At 42.0% G+C, this 22,753-nt stretch overlaps 1 protein-coding gene across 5 annotated transcripts in view; it reads right to left on the reverse strand.

Annotated features, from left to right (window-relative positions):
• Positions 1 to 17,297: 17,297 nt before the first annotated feature.
• The window catches only part of suox (sulfite oxidase), a 45,564-nt gene continuing 40,108 nt past the window's right edge, over positions 17,298 to 22,753 (reverse strand). For 4 of the 5 annotated variants that reach the window (XM_056735636.1, XM_056735633.1, XM_056735634.1 and 1 more), the window contains 2 exons: positions 20,148 to 21,614; positions 17,298 to 17,937 (listed from right to left, as the gene is read on the reverse strand). In XM_056735636.1, the coding sequence (XP_056591614.1) occupies positions 17,698 to 17,937; positions 20,148 to 21,614 (1,707 nt within the window). In that variant the 3' untranslated portion in view covers positions 17,298 to 17,697. Of the gene's footprint in view, positions 17,938 to 19,989; positions 21,615 to 22,753 lie in introns of those variants that run through there. The other variant, XM_056735637.1, reaches the window with a different exon arrangement.

Consider the following 22,753-nt stretch of genomic DNA (forward strand, 5'->3'; position numbering starts at 1 on the left):
CCTTGAAGAAAAGCCCATTGAATTTTCTGCATCTCAAGATGGTGTGGAAGATCTAAGGATGCAAATTGCAACTTGCCTCCTGGAGAAAACAGGTAAACACTCTGGTCTCGCATCTATCTTGTAATTATGTATTAACTATAATGTATTAAAAGTAAATTTTGTGCATCTTACATCCTTATCTACCCTGATACCATTGTTCATCAGATAACTTAAAGGACTTATGTTACTTCTGTGGGGAACACAATACTGGAAGTGATTGGGTAAGTATAGACGTTCTTTTAAATGTCTTTTAAATTAAATGTGTCTCATGTACAGCTGCTTTGTAACAATGAAAATTGTAAAAAGCGCTATATAAATAAAGTTGAGTTGAGTTGAGTTGAGTTGAGTTCTTCCGTTTCAAACATAACTTAAAATTTCTTCTGTATCAAACAAATTTTTTTATAGCAAAAATTGCTCTTAGAGTAATGAATAATTTTTAATGTATGCTTGTTTACATTTTAAAATTGATTTAATTGCCAATATGTTTAGATTGGCTGTGATTTGTGCCCATAGTGGTTCCACACTGTCTGTGTAAAACCATCAGTGAAGGTGTCAAGCTTCATCTGCCCAGCCTGTTGGAAGTAACTTGTAAAAGCAAAATGATGATTTTTTTCTACATTTAAATAAGTCTAAAATGTTTTCAAGACCCCGAGTAATTTACAGTTAGTGGTGTCCATTGTCTCAAATATTTAGTTTTTGGAAATATTGGTGAGATTAAGAGGAGAGTACTTTTTTTAACGGGTATATAGGTTATTGTTGTGGAAATTATACCCCATATAATAAACCCCACTGTATTGAAGCTACAGTCAAATGCTTTTAAAGACACAACCTCTATATAAAGATGTGTCAGTATCTTATATGTGACGTGCCTGTGATAATATTAAGGTGAGATTAAGAGGGGAGTACATTTTTAGCGGGTATATTGGTTATTGTTGTGGAAATTATACCCCCTTTAATAAACCCACTGTGTTAAAGCTACAGTCAAATGCTTTTAAAGACACAACCTCTACAAAAAGATGTGTCAGTATCTTATATGTGACGTGCCTTTGATAATATTAAGGTGAGATTAAGAGGGGAGTACATTTTTAACAGGTATATTGGTTATTGTTGTGGAAATTATATCCCCTATAAAAAACCCACTGTGTTAAAGCTACAGTAAAATGCTTTTAAAGACACAACCTCTATATAAAGATGTGTCAGTATCTTATATGTGACGTGCCTGTGATAATATTAAAGTGAGATTAAGAGGGCAGTACATTTTTAACGGGTATATAGGTTATTGTTGTGGAAATTATACCCCCTATAATAAACCCACTGTATTGAAGCTAGAGTCAAATGCTTTTAAAGACTCAACCTCTATATAAAGATGTGTCAGTATCTTATATGTGACGTGCCTGTGATAATATTAAGGTGAGATTAAGAGGGCAGTACATTTTTAGCGGGTATATTGGTTATTGTTGTGGAAATTATACCCCCTTTAATAAACCCACTGTGTTAAAGCTACAGTCAAATGCTTTTAAAGACACAACCTCTACAAAAAGATGTGTCAGTATCTTATATGTGACGTGCCTGTGATAATATTAAAGTGAGATTAAGAGGGGAGTACATTTTTAACGGGTATATTGGTTATTGTTGTGGAAATTATACCCCATATAATCAACCCACTGTATTGAAGCTAGAATCAAATGCTTTTAAAGACTCAACCTCTATATAAAGATGTGTCAGTATCTTATATGTGACGTACCTGTGATAATATTAAGGTGAGAATAAGAGGGGAGTACATTTTTAGCGGGTATATTGGTTATTGTTGTGGAAATTATACCCCCTATAATAAACCCACTGTGTTAAAGCTACAGTCAAATGCTTTTAAAGACTCAACCTCTATATAAAGATGTGCCAGTATCGTATGTGATGTGCCTGTGATAATATTAAAGTGAGATTAAGAGGGAAGTACATTTTTGGCAGGTGTAAGTTTAAAATTGTGGAAATTTTACTCCCCCATTAAACTCTTTCTATTAAAACTGAAGCTTCATGGTCATGAGGCCACCAACCAAAGATATATTAAACAAATGAAGTGCTTCTTGTTCCAGCTTTTTAACACTACACAAAGGTTAGAAAAACATAGATTGAATAGAATATTTAGACCTGAAAAGAAATGCAAAATGCATCGGGTTACATGGTGTTATTAATTTTGAGGGGTTAACATCCCTTGGAATGTCGCGACTGGCCAAAATATCTCATATTTTGTATTTTCTTAACTCATAACGCATTTTCAATGCTATCAAAATGGAAGACAATTGAAAATTGTTTGTTTTGTCTTTTAATCGTGATTTCATTGGTCATACAAAATGTAACAGAGGGAAAAAAATCCTTAAAAAATAGATAAATGAAAGAATTTTGGCACGTTGACAAACATTTTTAACACCGTCTTCTATAAGAGCACATTATAACCTTAAATAAATGTATTTCTCTATACTTCAATGATTGAATATTTGTCATTTAAATGACATTCATATGCAAGTATCAAAGGAAAAGTAAAGGATCAGCCTACAAGTTATTTGAAAGACGTTGTGAATTAGTAACATGACAACAGCAAGACGTCATCCACGAATCCAAAGATATCGTGACATTACTTTTTGGAACAAAGTTGTGCACAGATAAATTACATCGGGCATCCAAATTAGTCTGCATAAAAAGCATTACTATCCCTTTACTGTGATAATCCATGTAAAATTGTCCGGGTGGTCTTGAACATATTGTTTCCACGAGCGAGCTAAATCGATATACCATTCTGTTGTGTGTTTATTTACTCGACCCATCTTTAATCCTTAGTATTGCTTAACATCTTTTGGTGATCGTAAATTTTAGGACTTTGACAACGACTAATTTACACATTCATTCCTGGGGCTAGAAGTGTGAAATAGAACCGAAGCAAACAGAACTCTTAACTCCGCCTATCAAATGTCAATAAAGTGCGTGCACGCGAGGGGACTATGATTTGTCCGAGGAGTCGGATTTCGGTTCCATACCGGCGCCATGGAAGCACCCTACTGGAGGACCTCCCGTTATCTTAGACGACCACCCAGACGATAGTGGTAAACTCGGTGAACAGGGTGAAGATAACGTTATACATCCGTGGCCGTATTTGCAAGAAATGTTTCTGTACATTGGAGTGAAAGATTATTCCTACCGGATGAAGTGCCTCTTATGCCTACCGAAAGTCACTGAAATTTTGGCATTCAAAAACTCACCGTCCAACCTGAAGAAGCACATCGAGGCAGGTTAAATTAATAGTTATTCAGTAAAGCCACAATGTCAATGTGATTCAACATTAATTACCATAAGCCGTATCAGATATCTGGCTAACGTGATGGCCAGGCATACGTCTGCTTGTTAACATTGCTAAGTAACATTAACTGACATGTCGCACATGTTAGAACCCCCTTAAAAGTCCTGGAAAAGACTGATTTTGTGAGAGTGAGATTAAGAAGATACCCTGAATATGCTTCATGCTTTACTATAAGAAAGCCACAATAAAGTTCACAATCAAAGTTCTAACCGCTTGCTTTAAAAAAAATCTAACATGGCGATGGCCATTGCGTTTAACAGCAAGAAAAAGTATTTTTCACAAAACATAAATGAAAGAATTACAGTGATGGCTCATATATGTATATTACGGTATATTTCTGTTAGAGATACATAACTGTGATAAAAAGTATTTTTAACAAAAAATAAATGCAAGAATTACAGTGATGGCTTGTAGGCTATATGTATATTAGGGTATCTTTTCGTTAGGTATACGGTGTTTACTACGTTTAACAGTAAGAAAAAGTCTTTTTTTAAATAAATGCAATAATTACAGTGATGGCTCGTATATCGTTTTACGGTCTTTTACTGTCATGGTTTATCAGTTTTTCCACCGTAAAATCTACAGACATTTTTTAAAAAGTGTATACACCTGGCTTGACATTTCCGCGCGTTCTCATCCTGGCTCAGCAAACGTGCAACGGATTGAGCCATTTAAACTAGGTCAAGCCGCGACTGTTCTGTTATCCTGGCTTTCTTAATTCTAATTTTGTGCAATACCCCCCTGGTAAGTTTTGCTAAACGCGCATGTGTTCAACAGAGACTCAAGGTGCATATGCATCCGTCACTCCACGTGTCCCGTGCACGCATACACACAGGCGCGCTGTGGTGGCGTCTTTACAGAGTTTTTACCTCATAAAATAGTGTCTTTTTGGATAAATAATAGCTTTCATTGAGTGGAAAAATGTCTTTCTCTGCGTTTTCTCTGTTCAGTGAGCGGCAGAAGCAGCACATATTTGACCAAACCACAGCTTTCTTGTGAGTACAAAACTCATTTTACAGACATCTGTCATTGTTACTGATTGGACATATGAACATAAACATTAAGTTGTAATTAGATTTTTATTTTATGTCTGACAACAGAAACATTGAATACATAAATGAAAAATCTAAAATAAAGTCTAGCGCAACCTATCCTCAGCTGTCAGCAACAGAGACATTTTTAAAAGCATCAACCCTACAGCAAGGACAGTAAGAAGCATAAAGAAATATCAGATTGTTAAATAAATTTGGTTTGATCACGGCCACTAAATATTGTGGAACTCCTGTCACAGGCTGTTATGTTTTATGTAAATATATTAATTACTAATATTAATTTGTTAATTTCATTACACTTTTTCTTCTCTTAATTTGAATAATTGATTTAAATTGTTGCTAAATATAGTTTAATAAATAATGGTACTGAGAAAACTTCAAATAGCTCCTGTGATTGGTGATCCGTATCGGCCGATACAGCTTTCATTGATCGAGGATCGGTGATCGGCCCCAAAAATCCTGATCGGAGCACCCCTAGAGTACACTGAATAAACCGAGGAAACAGGTCTTAATTTAAGGAATCGACTGCCTCTCCGTCAATGTTCAACATGTTAAACAACAAACAATAACTTTGGTGGGAACGATATGTAGATCTTACTATGAAAAGTAATTGTTGCAAATGTTGTGACAGGCAGGACTGACTGCATCATCATAGAATTTGATAGTAATATTGAATGATGGCTTTCAGGTTTCAGCTGTTATGAGAAAACTTAAAAATGTAATAACTAAAACAGTATTGCATGTATGCATATGATGTCTTGCAATTTTATGAAAAAAGGACCTGAGCAATGTTAAATATTATATTGTATATTTGTTGTTAAATTATTGTTTTTATGAACATATTTTAAATGTAAAGACTTGGCACTATTGCGTTGATCATGACAATGCAATTTAATGAATAATGTAAAATAAATGGCTTTTGTTGTGGCGAATCGACCCTCCATCGCAGAAAGAAATCTCAGAGACAAGGGTTCCAGGTGCCAAGAGTTTAAACTTTATTTGCCCGGGCAAGCAAAGTGGGATATTCAGAGTTCATCTGAAGTGATCCAACGAATACACATCTGACTCCATCTTTTATACATTGTTATTAAGTTGTTATCTCAGTTTAGACCAATCATGTGTGCATGACATCGTCTTTTTTCCAATCAGGTTTCATATGACATCACCTTTTCATTAGCCCGTCCCTCTGCGCTCATAGTTCTGGCTTACCATATTAGGATTTAATGGTAGCGTGCGCCTCTCAAAAACAAGTGCCTCTTTATCTTGACACTTTTCGGGGGGGTTTCGGATGATACATGATTTACAATTGTTTTTATAAAAAATAGCTCATTGTTAAGCGATAATGAGCTACCCAGTGTCCTTGGTTGTATGCAATTGAATTAAACTTCTCTACAAAAGTGTGTGGGGAGTTCGTCTTAGTGTTAAAAGATATTTGGTGTGTGTGCAGATGTTCAAGTGTTCAGACTCATAACATTAGCTTTGTTAAAATGAGCTCACTGTTTAGAGATACCAGCATCCTTGACTCTATGCGACAAACCAAACTTCCTTATTAAAACGTATGTGTGGTATATGTGCAGTTAAGATTTTCTATTTCAGAAAAATACATGAAACCTATAACTAACTAAATGCATCATTTTATATAAGAAAACTCAATACTATAATAGATAATCCACTATACATTCAGATTCTTTGCATGGCTGTGGAACCTCCTTATGGGCGCGGGATGATGGCGCAGAAGGGTCCTGGGTCATATTTCGAAGGGCTCATCCCTATCCCCTTAGCCCTTCAAAGAGTTAACCCTACTGAGCAAGAACTTCAAAGGGTTGAAGGGTGTAGGGGACCAATCAACTGTTCCTGGAAGTGCCCTTCTGCGTTATTATCCCGCTCTGATAAGGAGGCTCAGTTGCCACTCAAAGAAACTGTGCAAAGAATCATGGGGCCCGAAGGGTCAATCACTTGTACCCTTCAAAATCCTTCATTCTGAAGGGCCCTTTGAAGTTGCTAGTTATGAGCTCTTCGGTTTGGAACATTCCATCAATATGGAAGCCATGATTGTTTTTACTCTGAAGTGCCCTTCGGGGGGCCATATATCCCAGTTGGAACGCAGGGAGGGTATCTTAGATATGGGGCATTTTACAAACTGAATTGAGCAACCCTATGCCCTACTCCCTTTGAAGGGCTGAGCCCTTGAAGTTAACTCTTTGAAGGGTTTAGGGCATTACTGTCTCGTGTTTGCGTTTGGAACTCCCTTCACAAAGTGAAAGACTGGCCAAATGTTAAATGTGGCTTCAGGCAAATTCCCCTTGATAATGCGTCTCCAAACTAACTACATTTATGTTCCCGTTTGTCCTTTACATGTTTTTTAGGATGCCATGTGGAATTTTAACAGGCAGTGAGGTATTTCGGATATCCATGAAGCAATGGACTGGACTGCCTGGACAGCCTTGTGAAATTGTATATTACATTCTATAAAAACTACTGCAGTATGTGACATGCCATAACCTCTCAATACACATGCTCTGCAGACACGGAAATGACATGTTTCACAATACAAAGGGCGTATTCATGACCATTATATAAGCTGTATATTTATCGTACTATTGTAAAATGTTTCCAACTCAAATGTTTATGTATTTGTGTAGTCATATAATACATTCCATTCTTTCTTTCTTTCTTTCTTCTTATTTTTTTTTTATTGAAAACCATATACTCTGTATGTTGGATGCTCTTGTTTTTTCTGTTTCTTTGGAAAATATATAAATAAAAAATATATGAAACATGCTCTGCAGAAGTTCCTATGCATGACAAATTACCTATCGTAATTCATTCCCCAATACAGTGACCTCGGATTCAGGAGGAACAGTGTGGTTTTCGTCCCGGTAGTGGAACACTGGACCAGCTCTATACCCTCTCCAGGGTGCTGGAGGGTGCATGGGAGTTTGCCCGACCAATCCACATGTGTTTTGTGGATTTGGAGAAGGCATTCGACTGTGTCCCTCACGGCATCTTGTGGAGGGTGCTCTGGGAGAATGGGATTCGGGACCCTTTGCTAAGGGCTATCCGCTCCCTGTACGACCGGAGCAGGAGCTTGGTTCGCATTGCCGACAGTAAGTCAGACTTGTTCCTGGTGCATGTTGGACTCTGGCAGGGCTGCCCTTTGTCACCGGTTCTGTTCATAATTTTCATGGACAGAATTTCTAGGTGCAGCCAGGGGCCGGAGGGCTTCGGGTTTGGGGACCACACGATTTCATCTCTGCTCTCTGCGGATGATGTCGTCGTGCTGGCCCCATCAGACCAGGACCTACAGCATGCACTAGGACAGTTTGCAGCCGAGTGTGAAGCGGCTGGGATGAGAATCAGCACCTCCAAATCTGAGGCCATGGTTCTGAGTCGGAAAAGGGTGGCATGCCCACTTCAGGTGGATGGAGAGTCCCTGCCTCAAGTGGAGGAGTTCAAGTATCTGGGGGTCTTGTTCACGAGTGAGGGAAGGATGTAACGGGAGATTGACCGACGACAGACCGGTACAGCGACCGCATTAATGCAGAAGCTGCACCGGTCTGTCGTGGTGAAGCGGCTCAGCTCTCGATTTACCCGTCAATCTATGTTCCTACTCTCACCTATGGTCATGAGCTGTGGGTCATGACCGAAAGGACAAGATCCCGGATACAGGCGGCCGAAATGAGCTTTCTGTCACTGTAGAAAGTGATTGTCAGCACTTGATAAGCATATTAAGGAAACCACTACACACTAGCATCTTCGTGATGCCCGCAAAATATTGACAATTCTCCGGAAACAACACGACTGAAGGTGAAGAACCCTCGGAAAGTACAGTCACCAATGGACTCACAGTTTTCGTGAAGTGTGGTGTCTTAATTCAGCAACCACAATCACAAATAAACAATGTAGTTGACATCAACGCGGCTTGAGGAGCTCATGAGAGAACACAGACCAGCTGGAGATCGGAGCTTCCACAGTGAGAATTGCTGCGTATGGTTACCAGATTGCATTAAAAAAAACACTGGCAGAAAACATACTTTTTTAACATTTCACTCTCATAATCTTTTGTCAACGCTAATTCATGCTGATATAATTGTCATTTAATTGCCTTACTTTTCGTCTCGCCTTCATCCTGTGAAAATAGTCGTTGACAAATATTTTTCAGCATTATTTCCGTTAACGAAATTAACACTACCCAGGAGGATGTTTGGCTTCCCCTGAAAGCTCGACTTGGAATACTTCACCCGTCAGTGTGTTGAGAATAACCAGAGTACCAGAGTCTGACACTGACCTAAAGGATCTTTTAAATGGACTGAGTGTAAAGGAAACCCCAGAACAGCAAGCAAGGCTAGGTGCACTACTTATGGAATACGTTGATGAATTTGCAGTTCATGATGAAGATCTGTGGTACAGTATTGTTCAAAATAATAGCAGTACAATGTGACTAACCAGAATAATCAAGGTTTTTAGTATATTTTTTATTGCTACGTGGCAAACAAGTTACCAGTAGGTTCAGTAGATTCTCAGAAAACAAATGAGACCCAGCATTCATGATATCCACGCTCTTAAGGCTGTGCAATTGGGCAATTAGTTGAATTAGTTGAAAGGGGTGTGTTCAAAAATAGCAGTGTGGCATTCAATCACTGAGGTCATCAATTTTGTGAAGAAACAGGTGTGAATCAGGTGGCCCCTATTTAAGGATGAAGCCAACACTTGTTGAACATGCATTTGAAAGCTGAGGAAAATGGGTCGTTCAAGACATTGTTCAGAAGAACAGCGTACTTTGATTAAAAAGTTGATTGGAGATGGGAAAACCTATAAAGAGGTGCAAAAAATGATAGGCTGTTCAGCTAAAATGATCTCCAATGCCTTAAAATGGAGAGCAAAACCAGAGAGACGTGGAAGAAAACGGAAGACAACCATCAAAATGGATAGAAGAATTACCAGAATGGCAAAGGCTCAGCCAATGATCACCTCCAGGATGATCAAAGACAGTCTGGAGTTACCTGTAAGTACTGTGACAGTTAGAAGACGTCTGTGTGAAGCTAATCTATTTTCAAGAATCCCCCGCAAAGTCCCTCTGTTAAAAAAAAGGCATGTGCAGAAGAGGTTACAATTTGCCAAAGAACACATCAACTGGCCTAAAGAGAAATGGAGGAACATTTTGTGGACTGATGAGAGTAAAATTGTTCTTTTTGGGTCCAAGGGCCACAGGCAGTTTGTGAGACGACCCCCAAACTCTGAATTCAAGCCACAGTACACAGTGAAGACAGTGAAGCATGGAGGTGCAAGCATCATGATATGGGCATGTTTCTCCTACTATGGTGTTGGGCCTATTTATCACATACCAGGGATCATGGATCAGTTTGCATATGTTAAAATACTTGAAGAGGTCATGTTGCCCTATGCTGAAGAGGACATGCCCTTGAAATGGTTGTTTCAACAAGACAATGACCCAAAACACACTAGTAAACGGGCAAAGTCTTGGTTCCAAACCAACAAAATTAATGTTATGGAGTGGCCAGCCCAATCTCCAGACCTTAATCCAATTGAGAACTTGTGGGGTGATATCAAAAATGCTGTTTCTGAAGCAAAACCAAGAAATGTGAATGAATTGTGGAATGTTGTTAAAGAATCATGGAGTGGAATAACAGCTGAGAGGTGCCACAAGTTGGTTGACTCCATGCCACACAGATGTCAAGCAGTTTTAAAAAACTGTGGTCATACAACTAAATATTAGTTAAGTGATTCACAGGATTGCTAAATCCCAGAAGAAAAAAAATGTTTGTACAAAATAGTTTTGAGTTTGTACAGTCAAAGGTAGACACTGCTATTTTTTTGAACACACCCCTTTCAACTAATTGCCCAATTGCACAGCCTTAAGAGCGTGCATATCATGAATGCTGGGTCTTGTTTGTTTTCTGAGAATCTACTGAACCTACTGGTAACTTGTTTGCCACGTAGCAATAAAAAATATACTAAAAACCTTGATTATTCTGGTTAGTCACATTGTACTGCTATTATTTTGAACAATACTGTATAACAATTGAGGGAAACACGAGATACATTTACATTTATGCATTTAAGAGAGCCTATGATCCAAAGCGACTTGCATTGCATTATACATTGTATCTGAGTTGTGACGAGTCACCCCTGGCGCAATCAGTGTCGCCATGAAACTAAGCGGATCAGAGCGGCACACCTGCCGGTCGTTACCAATCAAGACCAACTAGGCGGCTTAAAAGAGTCTGCCTCAGAAAGCAAGGTGAGCAAGATCTCCTTCGGACATTTTTATCCTAAAGGCTGTTTTCTTACATCTTCCCGGGCTCAGACGAGTAACGACCGGCAGGACCGCTCACCCAAAACCCGGAAGCACCAGAAGAAACCTCTAGTAGCAAGACGGCTAAACCCCCTGTGACAGGAAAGCAGGAAGGACGTCCTTCTCCCCCACGCTGGTGGAATATACACGCGTGGTGTATTTATGTTGGATTTATTATTACCTTTTGACATTTGTTGAATTAAAGGAACCCCTTTGGGGTCTTGAAACCTCTCCACGAGTACGTGTCGTTGCTTCACCCGTCACAGAGTATATACCATCCCCTGGGATCAATCCCATGATCTTGGCGTTGCGTGCGCCATGCTCAAACCACTGAGCTACCAGCCCCTTGATGATGGAAGGCCGTTTTGGCAAATATTTTATTGTTAATAAAGTTTGTGTTTAACCCTTAACTGCCTGCGCCTGGGTTCTGCCTCATATCCTGGTTTATGACAAGTCTATAGTAATGTACTCTATATAGCAGGGATATTCAATTAAAGTTCCAAGAGGTCCGTTCTTTATAATTTCTTCCAAACGGGGGTCCAGACAACACGTTTTTTGAAAATAACAAATAATAAATATTTAATCAATTTAGCCCACATGGATATATATATATATATATATATATATATGAAAGGTATATTTTATCAGGTCGTTTGTTTTATATTTGACATCCACTTATCAAGTCTGATAATTAGTATTGGTAAATAAAAGAGCTATTGACTACATGCAAACAACAAATGTAATTTAACAATTAAAATGCTCTCATAATAACCAGAAAACAAAGTCACTTGCTAAATTAGCCATACCATGCCATTCTTACCAGAACCATTTATATCTTTAAATAATTTCTCAATTAGAACGTTGTTCATTACAAAATGTTACCCGCTTGTGAAAACTCAGCAAATGTCTTTTTACTGTTTTCTACACAAAATCATCCAACATAAAGTTTATTCTGTCATGATTCTGCCCCATTTTGTCATGTTTCTCTTGAGTTGGTGGTAGGATCAGGAAAGAGCCTCGTTTTTTATGTGGAGATACACATATTATTGTTGTTCATTCAATAAATGAATGAACAAATGAATAATTAAAATATCGCCTATACTTGATATGAATTTTGTCTAATGTAGATAACTTAATAAGGAGCGTGTTCACAATTTTGTAAAGCACTTTCAAATTTGTTAAGCAGATAATATGATTGCAGATGAGTTAAATAAATGGGGCTCCATGTGCTGCGCATGGAGAACTCAACTGTTACAAATAATTATCTCATTATTGTGATGGTAGAAGTTTCTTTAAATGGTTTGTGCGGATACTCTGTGTTTGTGTGGATGTTTCAACCTTCCTCTAATCATAGCTTCCTAGGTTGATTGTTCTGCTTGTGTTTTGATTCTCTTAGGGCTGCAACGATTCCTCGAGTTACTCGATTACAAAAAATGCTCGATTAACATTGCTCTTCCTCGAAGCGTCTTTAAAATTTCAAAGCCCACGTCATGTTTTTTGCAATTATTTTTGTTTGTTTGACGGATTGCGCTTACGCACACAGCGGAAGGAGACGCAAGGAAAGGCGGAATTTTCATTTGAAGTCACAGGCGCGGGATACAAAATGGAAGCGAGCGGTAACAGTGGCGAAGAATCAAACAGGAAAAAACGACAAAAACTGTCCTAGGTTTGGAATCATTTCAAGTTGAAAACATGATTCCACTCTGATCAGAGACCGGAGGACCGTCACCGGAGACAAGATAAATGTATCGTTAAATCAATGTGATTTCTATTCGAGATAAAGTTTTTTAAATAATGTACGTTAATTATATAAGGGATAAAGCACGATGGCCAGTGCAAGTCTGTGAGAAATGTACCGCACTTTGGATGCGGAGGGGCATAACACCACAAGATTATTTAAAAGTTTATTCCACAGGTATTTACCAAAGAAATTTATTTAATTTACTCAAGTTCCTGTCTACGTTCAGCCCCCCCCGGCCAAACAATTTGCAAAACAATATGCAAACGGTGGTGAGGAACCCAAAACTCCCATCGAGAAAAAAAAACCTCAGGGGAACCCAGGTCCAACCAGGGGATTCCAGTTCCCCTCTGGCAAAAGCTGCTGCCTCTGCACAAGCTCAACAGTGCTTGCACAACAAGGCTTAGTAAAAATATAAAAATTAAGGATTTAAGATTATCATTAACAATCTAATAGCATTTGAAATGTTGTAGGAAAAACAAAGTTTTCGCGTCCTTTATCCAGCTCTATCCTCTTAGCTCTTGTCAGGTCACCGCTTCCCATTCTCAGCTCTGCCATCAGGTCTGGGCATGAACTGCATCCTGCGGTAACCTTGGATCAAAGAGACAAGACTGGCTGAGAGTAGAGTACTGTTCTGCACTCTTTGATGCAACAAGTACATCATTTGTTGTTGGATGTGTTCCTGGTTCCGGTTGATCTAGATAATGCAGCCCAAATCCTCTGAGGATTAATATTATGGAGGTGTAGTGTATGCAAGATTAAAAAGATGAGTCTTTAGTCTAGATTTAAACTGACAGAGTGTGTCTGCTTCCCGGACCGTGCAGGGAAGAATATTCCAAAGTTTAGGCGCTAGATAAGAAAAGGATCTACCACCTGCACTTGATTTTGTAATTCTAGGTATTACCAACTGACAGGACGCCTGAGAGGTGGAGGTCTGTAATACAATAGAAGTTCATTCAAATACTGCGGCGCTAGACCATGTAGGGCTTTATAGGTAATAAGCAAGATCTTAAAGTCAATGCGATGCTTTATAGGTAACCAGTGCAAGGTTGACAGAACCGGGGTTATATGCTCATACTTTTTTGTACGTGTAAGAACTCGAGCTGCCGCGTTTTGAACCAGTTGCAGTTTTTGTAATAGGCCCGCAGGGCAACCACCTAGAAGTGCATTACAGTAATCTAGTCTTGATGTCATGAATGCATTAAGGGCTACGCTTATTAAGGGGTAAGGGCTACGTTTCCTGACGTGACTTTTATTTTGACAACACACAATTAAGCGTCTACATGTCTAGCATCTCTTCACAAAATTACAACTTTAGGCGCAATAACGCGTCCACTTGTTATATCGTCTGTACACCTAAAGAAATATAGCGTCTTTACATCTAAAGAAATACCTACTCATTTGCAAGAGGTCAGAGAGGATTTCTCTGGGCTACTTTGGAAGGTTGTTATACACGAAGGCTCTAGCTCTTATGCTTCCCCTATGCATTTTGGTATGCAAGACTGACGGGAGTTTGAGGCTGTGCGGTCTGACCAGATTGGATGGGCTCCCACTCAATTGTGCTTCTTTTGAACGGGTTAGACAAGAGAAAAATGCATTGTGCGGGTGGACAAAATTTGGGCTACTTCTGAAATTAAAACCTCAACCAAGCAGCTTCCCTTTTCCTTGCTTTACTTCAATCAACTGATTTCAAAATGTTCAAAAATAATGTGTGGTCAGTGCAGATACAGAAACATTATCCCTCAACAAAGCCCTGTTGTTCAGTTTAACCAATCAGGTCTGGGTCTGGGAAAGGAGACCTGTCCATTCATCTACTGTTGAGATGTGATGACTCATGAATGAAGGGATTTTGGCGAGGTAAAGGACCAGATTTTGTATACTGAAGCAATCGCAATGCCAAAATGGCCCAAACATATGTTGCAGTTGCACGGTAGGGAGTTACTCAAATTTCACAACATTGATGAAAGCGTTGAGCCCCTCCTTGAACTGCCACCTTACTGTGGTGGAGGGATTTGAGTACCCGATAGACCCTAGGAGCTATGTTGTCTGGGGCTATATGCCCCTGGTAGGGTCTCCCAAGGCAAACAGATCCTAGGTGCGAGGTCAGACTAAGAGCGGTTCAAAAAACCCTTATGATGCCTATAAATTTGAGGACCGTGACGTCGCCCGGCATGGCACAGCCGGGGCCCCACCCTGGAGCCAGGCCTGGGGTTGGGGCTCGTATGCGAGCGCCTAGTGGTCGGGCCTCCCCCCATGGGGTCCGGCCGTGCTCAGCACGAAGGAGCGACGTGGGGCCACCCTCCCGTGGACTCACCACCTGCAGGAGGGACCGTAAAGGGCTGGTGCTTAGTGAATCGGGCGGCAGTCGAGGCGGGAGCCTCGACAACCCGATCCCTGGACACGGAATCTAGCTCTAGGGACATGGAACGTCACCTCTCTGGCGGGGAAAGAGCCTGAGATTGTGCATGAGGTTCAGAGATTCCGACTAGAGGTAGTTGGGATCACCTCTACGCACAGCTTGGGCTCTGGAACCACACTCCTCGAGAGAGGATGGACTCTTCACCACTCTGGAGTTGCCCATGGTGAGAGGCGGTTGGGTGGTGTGGGTTTGCTTATAGCCCCCCAGCTCAGCCGCCATGTGTTGGAGTTCACCTGGGTGAACAAGAGGGTCACCATCCCTGCGCCTTCGGGTCGAGGATAGGTCTCTCACTGTCGTGTGCACCTATGGGCCAAACGGCAGTGTAGAGTACCCGGCCTTCTTGGAGACTCTGGGAGGGGTGCTGGAAAGTGCTCCGACTGGGGACTCCGTCGTTCTGCTGGGGGACTTCAACGCCCACGCGGGCAGCGACAGTAACACCTGGAGGGGCGTGATTGGGAGGAATGCCCCCCTTGATCTGAACCCGAGTGGTGTTCTGTTATTGGTCTTCTGTACTAGTTACAGCTTGTCCATAACGAAAACACCATGTTCAAGCATAAGGCTGTCCAACAGTGCACATGGCACATGGCACATGGTCCATGATCGACTTTGTGGTTGTTTCATCTGACCTCCGGCGGTATGTCTTCGACACTCAGGTGAAGAGAGGGGCGGAGCTTTCAACTGATCACCACCTGGTGGTGAGTTGGATCCGATGGCGGGGGAGGAAGCTGGACAGACCCGGCAGAACCAAAAGTACTGTGAGGGTCTGTTGGGAACGTTTGGCCGAATCCCCTGTCAGAGAGATCTTCAACTTCCAACTCCAGCAGAGCTTCGACCAGATCCCGAGGGAGTCTGGAGATATTGAGTCTGAGTGGACCATGTTCTCAACCTCCATTGTCATTGTCTCAGAGCTGTGGCCGTAGGGTCTCCGGTGCCTGTCGAGGTGGCAATCCCAGAACCCGGTGGTGGACACCGGAAGTAAGGGATGCCGTCAAGCTGAAGAAGGAGTCCTATTGGGCCTGGCTGGCTTGTGGGACTCCCGAGGCAGCTGACGGGTACCGACAGGCCAAGCGGATTGCAGCCCGGGTGGTTGAGGAGGCAAAAACACGGGCCTGGGAAGAGTTCGGTGAGGCCATGGAGAAGGACTATCGGTTGGCCTCGAAGAGATTCTGGCAAACCGTCCGGCGCCTCAGGAGGGGGAAGCAGTACCCTACCAACTCTGTTTACAGTGGAGGGGGGCAGCTGTTGACCTCGACCAGGGATATCATCGGGCGGTGGAAGGAATACTTGTCCTCAAGGATGTCCTCAATCCCGCCGTCACGTCTTCCATTGAGGAAGCTGAGGCTGAAAGGCTCGGAGGCGGACTCATCCATCACCCGGGCTGAAGTCACAGAGGTAGTAAAGAAACTCCTGGGTGGCAGGGCTCCAGGGGTGGATGAGATCCTCCCAGAGTACCTCAAGTCTCTGGATGTTCTGGGGCTGTCTTGGCTGACACGCCTCTGGGGACAGTGTCCCTGTACGACCGGAGCAGGAGCTTGGTTCGCATTGCCGGCAGTAAGTCAGACTTGTTCCCGGTGCATGTTGGACTCCGGCAGGGCTGCCCTTTGTGGCCGGTTCTGTTCATAATTTTTATGGGCAGAATTTCTAGGCGCAGCCAGGGGCTGAGGGTGTCGGGTTTGGGGACCACATGATTTCATCTCTGATATTTGCGGATGATCTTGTTGTGCTGGCCCCATCAGACCAGGACCATCAGCAAGCACTAGGATGGTATGCAGCCGAGTGTGAAGCGGCTGGGATGAGAATCAGTACCTCCAAATCCGAGGCCATGGTTCTCAGTCGGCAAAGGGTGGCTTGCCCACTTCAGGTTGGTGGAGAGTTCCTGTCTCAAGTGGAGGAGTTCAAGTATCTGGGGGTCTTGTTCACGAGTGAGGGAAGGATGAAACGGGAGATTGACAGACGGATCGGTGCAGCTTCTGCATTAATACGGTCACTGTACCGGTCTGTCGGCTCAGCTCTCGATTTACCGGTCAATCTACGTTCCTACTCTCACCTATGTTCATGAGCTGTGGGTCATGACCGAAAGGACAAGATCCCGGATACAGGCGGCCGAAATGAGCTTCTCCGCAGGGTGGCTGGGCGATCCCTTAGAGATAGGGTGAGAAGCTTGGTTACTCGGGAGGAGCTCAGAGTAGTAGTATCTTTTCCGGATGCCCCCTGGACGCCTTCCCGGGATGGCGTTCCGGGCATGTCCCGCCCGGGGAAGACCAAGGACACGCTGGAGGGACAATATCTCCCGGCTGGCCTGGGAACGCCTCGGTGTCCCCCCAGAAGAAGTGTCCCCCCCAACTCAAAAACTTTGAAAAATATAACTATAACTTAATTCAGAGCACAGTTGAATGATTTAATAAGAATTAAACTAAATATTGGATGACATTACTTCTGTTCATCATCAGCACACATTTAAACTGTACGGACTGTAAATTAATCTGGCAAACTCGTCCTTAAAAGATGCTGGACTTGCTAAATTTTGCCATAAATTTTCTGCAATACATACTTCATTAAAGACGTAACTTACTGTAGTTCTGTCTACTAACATTGCTTTCCGATTAATTATAATGCGCACTTTTTGAACAAAAATTTGCATGGTGATGCTCCTCATGTTTTTGAGGGTTAAAGTTATTGGTATATGTAATAAGGTTCAATTAAATGGAAGGAATGAGACTGGAACCGGCAAACATTTAAACATTAAATAAAATGACAACAAAGTAAAAAGACAGCCGGCAGCCCCTAACGGACGACTGCCGGCGAATAACACAGAACATAAACAGTCGGCAGCCCCTCATGGACGACTGCCGGCGAATAAAACAAACCACAACCATAATCCAGGCCTGGTCCTCTCTCGTCAGCAGTCCCGTCGCTCGTCCTCTTATGCTCCCAATCTCCTCCGTGAGATATGCTGAACCAATGTGCGCACAGCTGATTCCAACTATCAATCACGCCACCGGCCCGGCCTCCCGTCACGTCCTCCTGACCACAGTATATTTCTTGATTGTTGTTTTGAAGTGGTTTATGGACATATTAGTCATATTTTCTAACTCTCTTTAATGCATTTGTTTTGTTTGATCCATTTGATCTGTTTTCCTTTTTTTATTGTATTTTGTCATCAGACCCTTGTCAACTGTAGCTGTGTCTCATTTCAAAGTCTGCGTCTTCCAGATGTGGCATGCGAAGGCATATGCCGTGATTTCTGGAGGATGCAGCCTTCGAAATGAGACGCAGCATGTATTTTTATTAGTGGTGGGCCGTTAACGGCGCTAACGTGCTGCGTTAACGTGAGACTCTTATCGCGCGATAAAAAAAATGTCCCGGTTAATCTATTCTCAAAGTTGGGTTGGGAGCTGGGTCTTTACTACGCAAGCTATGATGACTTTCACCTTTATATTTTAGCGCGGATGTATACCTAGCTGAATTGCACTGTACCGGGCGAGAACGAGATTTTTCAACTCGCGTGATTCGCGCAATTCGCGTCATTCGCGCCGCCTCATCATCTCATGACCAGGGCTTCATTCGCGCCGCAAGTAGGTCTATCGAGTCTTTGCATTGACTTAACATGTAAATCACTCGCGCTTGACGCGCCATTCGCGTTTGGTCTGAACACAACATAACGTTACTGTGAAATTACCACATCAAACGTGACGTGCTAACATGGATGCAGCTTTGAAGCCGCCGGGTTGCTTCAGGGAAAATTTATTTTTAAGAAGCTTCCCAATGGAAACATCGACAAGACTAAGGTTGTTTGCAGCTTGTGCGATACGGAATTGGTTTAAAAAAAAACTTTCTCTCAACAGGTAGTGGTCTAGCTTTAGTTGAAACCAGTAAATTTGTATTGGCACCTAATGTATTATGGCTCCTGTATGACATATTGCTTGTTGCTCCCTATCTCTTTGTAAGTTGCTTTGGATAAAAGCGTCTGCTAAATGACTAAATGTAAATGTACTGTAGGAGCTCTTCCAGTCTCAAGTACCACCTAAACGCAAAGCATCCATAAACTAATGCGGAAGTAAACACAAGTTCATCTTATTGAACATAATTTATTTTCATCACCAATTATCATAGTAGAACAGCTTTCTCAAGCAGTTTGTGATGCATTTTGGAAACAGGAGATGAGTCCCTGGTCTAATGCCCACCTGGCTTGAGACACCCGTTCTCAAAGACTTACTTCTAGTCATAATTTGGGTAGCACACATATTCTGAATGCCTTCGGCAGAATTCAAATGAGCCATTTCAATCTAGATGAATCTAGATTAATTCCAAGATTAATCTAGATTAATTTAGATTAAAAATAATCTATGCCCACCACTAATTTTTAATTAATTCCTATTTAATGTTAAAATCAGTTAACGGCTAATGTTCGGATATCGAGCGTCAGTTCTCGGTTAGGGTAATTAACCAAAATGAGCCTGTGTCCACTGAGGTGCATTTACACGGCTGAAAACGGCAGGGGCTCGGCTTAAAACGCCCGCTGGAGGCGCAGCGTTCTGCTCAAAGTTGAGTATTTTTCAACTTTTCAAATCGTGGGAAAAACGCATAGCACCAGCGCTGAGCGGAAAAAAAACATCATTCTATGGCTTTTTTTAAAAGCGCTGCTTTACCGTTGAAAACAAATAAAAAACAGGCCGGCCGCAGGCATAAACGCCTCGGTGGACACACTGCTTTACTACAAAGTATTATAAAGATACAAACATATGATCCTTTGGCATGCTTGCTGAACCCCAACCTTAATTAAAGCAGAATAATAAGAAAACTAATGGATACAATAGATGTCTACGTCACTCCGTGGCTTACCCTTACCCTAAACATAATAACAATAGAACTGCTGGAAGAGTAAGCCTATAATGATAAACTTAAAAAACATCACGATTTACCTTATAATGCTGATGTTGCTTCATTGCTGACATTAAAATAAGGGTTTCATGTTGTGGGAATAATACAAATTCTGAATCTTGTATTGTATAAACAGTTTACGGACAACATATTGCTAAAGTGGAACTCTGGAATGTTGTATGTTTTACAAGTGTCTCATATATCAAGAGAACATTTATTTATATGCTTGTTAAAACTCAAGGCACAATCATATATTAACTTTGTATATGTATACATATTTCCACTTTGCAGGAAATAACTACAATTTCATGATTTAACAAAGTTGGTTAATTGTCTTTGTGATCTTCACTTACTTTAACCTTAACTCGATGCCATGCATTACTAAGAACTCCTCTTAAGTTCCAGATTGGGGCACTACTATCCGGCTGCACGTTGTAACTACTGTCAACTGCTTTGCAAACAATCTGCAGCTCCTGGGTTTTATCTGGCAGTGGGATGTCTATCTCCCAAAGCTTCCAAGCCCAAGCTCTTCCAGGTGAAGGAGGGAGTGCTGGGTTGTGCTCATCACTGGTCCTGAGTTTGGCCACATGCCATGTATTCCCACCATCTACGGAGACATCTACTCTGATGACCTCGCGTCCTCCACCGCTCCATGCATAGCCTTTTACAGTCACCTCACCAGCGTAGGAGTCTACAAACGTTCCCTCGGCTGGATGAGTGATCGCTGACTGTATGGGGAGCTCCTGGATGGCTGGTGCTGATTTGAAGTCTACTGTGTCCCAGTCAGTACCTGGGGAAAAGCCTTTGTAGTCATTTTGCTGCCAGTGACTCTTGCTTTCTTCATCACTCACGACAATCTTTCCCAACCATTTGACATTGCGTGCTCCAACAATTCCAGGGGCAACCACCCGGACAGGGTAGCCATGGTCGGCTGGGAGCTCCTCCCCATTCATTTCATATGCAAGAAGAACATCACCTTCTTCACTCACTGCCTTGTTCAATTGAATAGACGCACCATATGATGTACCTGTCACGTCTCTGTCTAACCCTTCAAACTGAACATGTCGTGCCTTTGCTGCAACATCCGGTCCAAAGCCGTAGTATAGCAGTACATCCCTCAGACGTGCACCTGACCATGTAGCATTGCCTATTGCTGCGATGCCCCAATTGAGCCCTTTGACTTGCTTGACTTTGTTCATGTCAGAGCGACGGTTTCCAGCACACTGAAGTGTTGCTGTAACTGTGTGTTTAGGAAAACGAGACTTAAGCTCACTCAGAGTAAGGGAAACTGCTCCACCAGGAAGACCCTCTATTTCCAACTTGTATGTTTCAGAAACAACCGTGGGCACTGGAAGATGATTACGCTTGAAGAATACTGCTGAGGGAGTGATGTAACTGTCTGTAAGTATAGAAACAGGTGGTTCAGCATTGAAAGGTTTCAGGCTGTTGATCTGTAGAGCAGGGTGACGTGTTGGCTCGGCAAAGTAAGGGTCTGAAGGATGCGCGCTCTCTTGCTTCTTGTAACTCTCTTCATTAAGCACACCAATCTTATGTTCAGTCAAGATTTGGAGGACGTGGTCTTGTTGATGAACAGCATACAATGCCCAGTAGGGTTCCAAACCTCCACCTGCAGCCAGAAGTATTTTGTCCCCACCAGGGTGCAGGGCCACAAATTCTGTGATATCGAAGACTTCGCCTTTATAGGTGACCCACACGCCACTGTCAAGGGAACAATGCTTTGCTACTTCTTCTATAGTGTATATTGGGAGAGAAGAGGTCTCAGTTTCCAGTAACTGTCCAGAGGTAGCTGCCTGCTCCAGCTGAAAGAAAAAAGACCAAAGAACATTACATTAATCTGTGTGAGAACCAAATGGCCAAATGTTTGTAACAGTTCTTTTTATTGAATGCAGAGGATCAACATACCAGATTTTCTTAACAGGCTTGTGTTAAACACACTTATTTAACTAGATGTTTTTGATTATAAATTAAGTAAAACAAAGCAGTGTTTGTAAAACAAAATAGTGTTCTGAAAACTTATAAACTGTACAGTAATTGTTGCACTAATTCTCAGAATAGTGAATTAATTGCTCTAATAATCATTATATGATTCTATATATTATCAAAATATATTTTATTTCCAGCAAAAATCTTTTCTTTTATTTATTCGATTTCAGTCAAGGTTATGTATTTCTTGTTTTTGGTCAAGTTACATACTATATTCCTAGTATTTTGGTAATTACATGACCTACTGTTAAAAAAGTACACGTCCTAGGCTCGTAAATTCATTAAGTGACTGTAACAAGGTTCACTACAAAGGAAGGAAGGAGGCGAGAACCGGCAAACATTTAAACATTTAATCAAAATATTAACAAAATAAAAAGACAGCCGGCAGCCCCTCACGGACGACTGCCAGCGAATAAAACAAACCACAACTAAAATCCAGGCCTGGTACTCTCTCCTCGACGTCCGGTCGCTCGTTCTCTTATGCTCCCGATCTCCTCCGTGATACGAGACCGGTGCGCGCACAGTTGACGCTCATTAACAATCACTCACCGGCCTCGACTCACGTTCTCGCCCCACAGTCTCGCCCCGCCTACTCCACTACAGTGACTAATTGATAACGTTGTCTTTACTGTCTCCTAACGTTGCAAGATTATGAGGCGCGGAAGTTGACAAAAGTAAAGCGAATGCCGAGAGAGTGGTTGAGTGTGCGCGAGAGGGAGTGAATGTGCGCAAGAGTGGTTGAGTCTGCGCGAGAGGGGTTGAATGTGCGCGAGAGGGGTTGAGTGTGCGGGAGAGGGGTTGAGTGTGCGCGAGAGGGGTTGAATGTGCGCGAGAGGGGTTGAGTGTGCGCGAGAGAGTGCGAATGCACGCGAGAAAAATTTAGTTTTATTATTGAGCTTGCACACATTGAACCATTCTAACTCATACGGTATTGGTCAACGCAGGTATCCTGCAA

The sequence above is a fragment of the Triplophysa dalaica genome, chromosome 21, assembly GCF_015846415.1.
Source record: "Triplophysa dalaica isolate WHDGS20190420 chromosome 21, ASM1584641v1, whole genome shotgun sequence".
In the NCBI taxonomy this organism is placed as follows: Eukaryota; Metazoa; Chordata; class Actinopteri; order Cypriniformes; family Nemacheilidae; genus Triplophysa; species Triplophysa dalaica.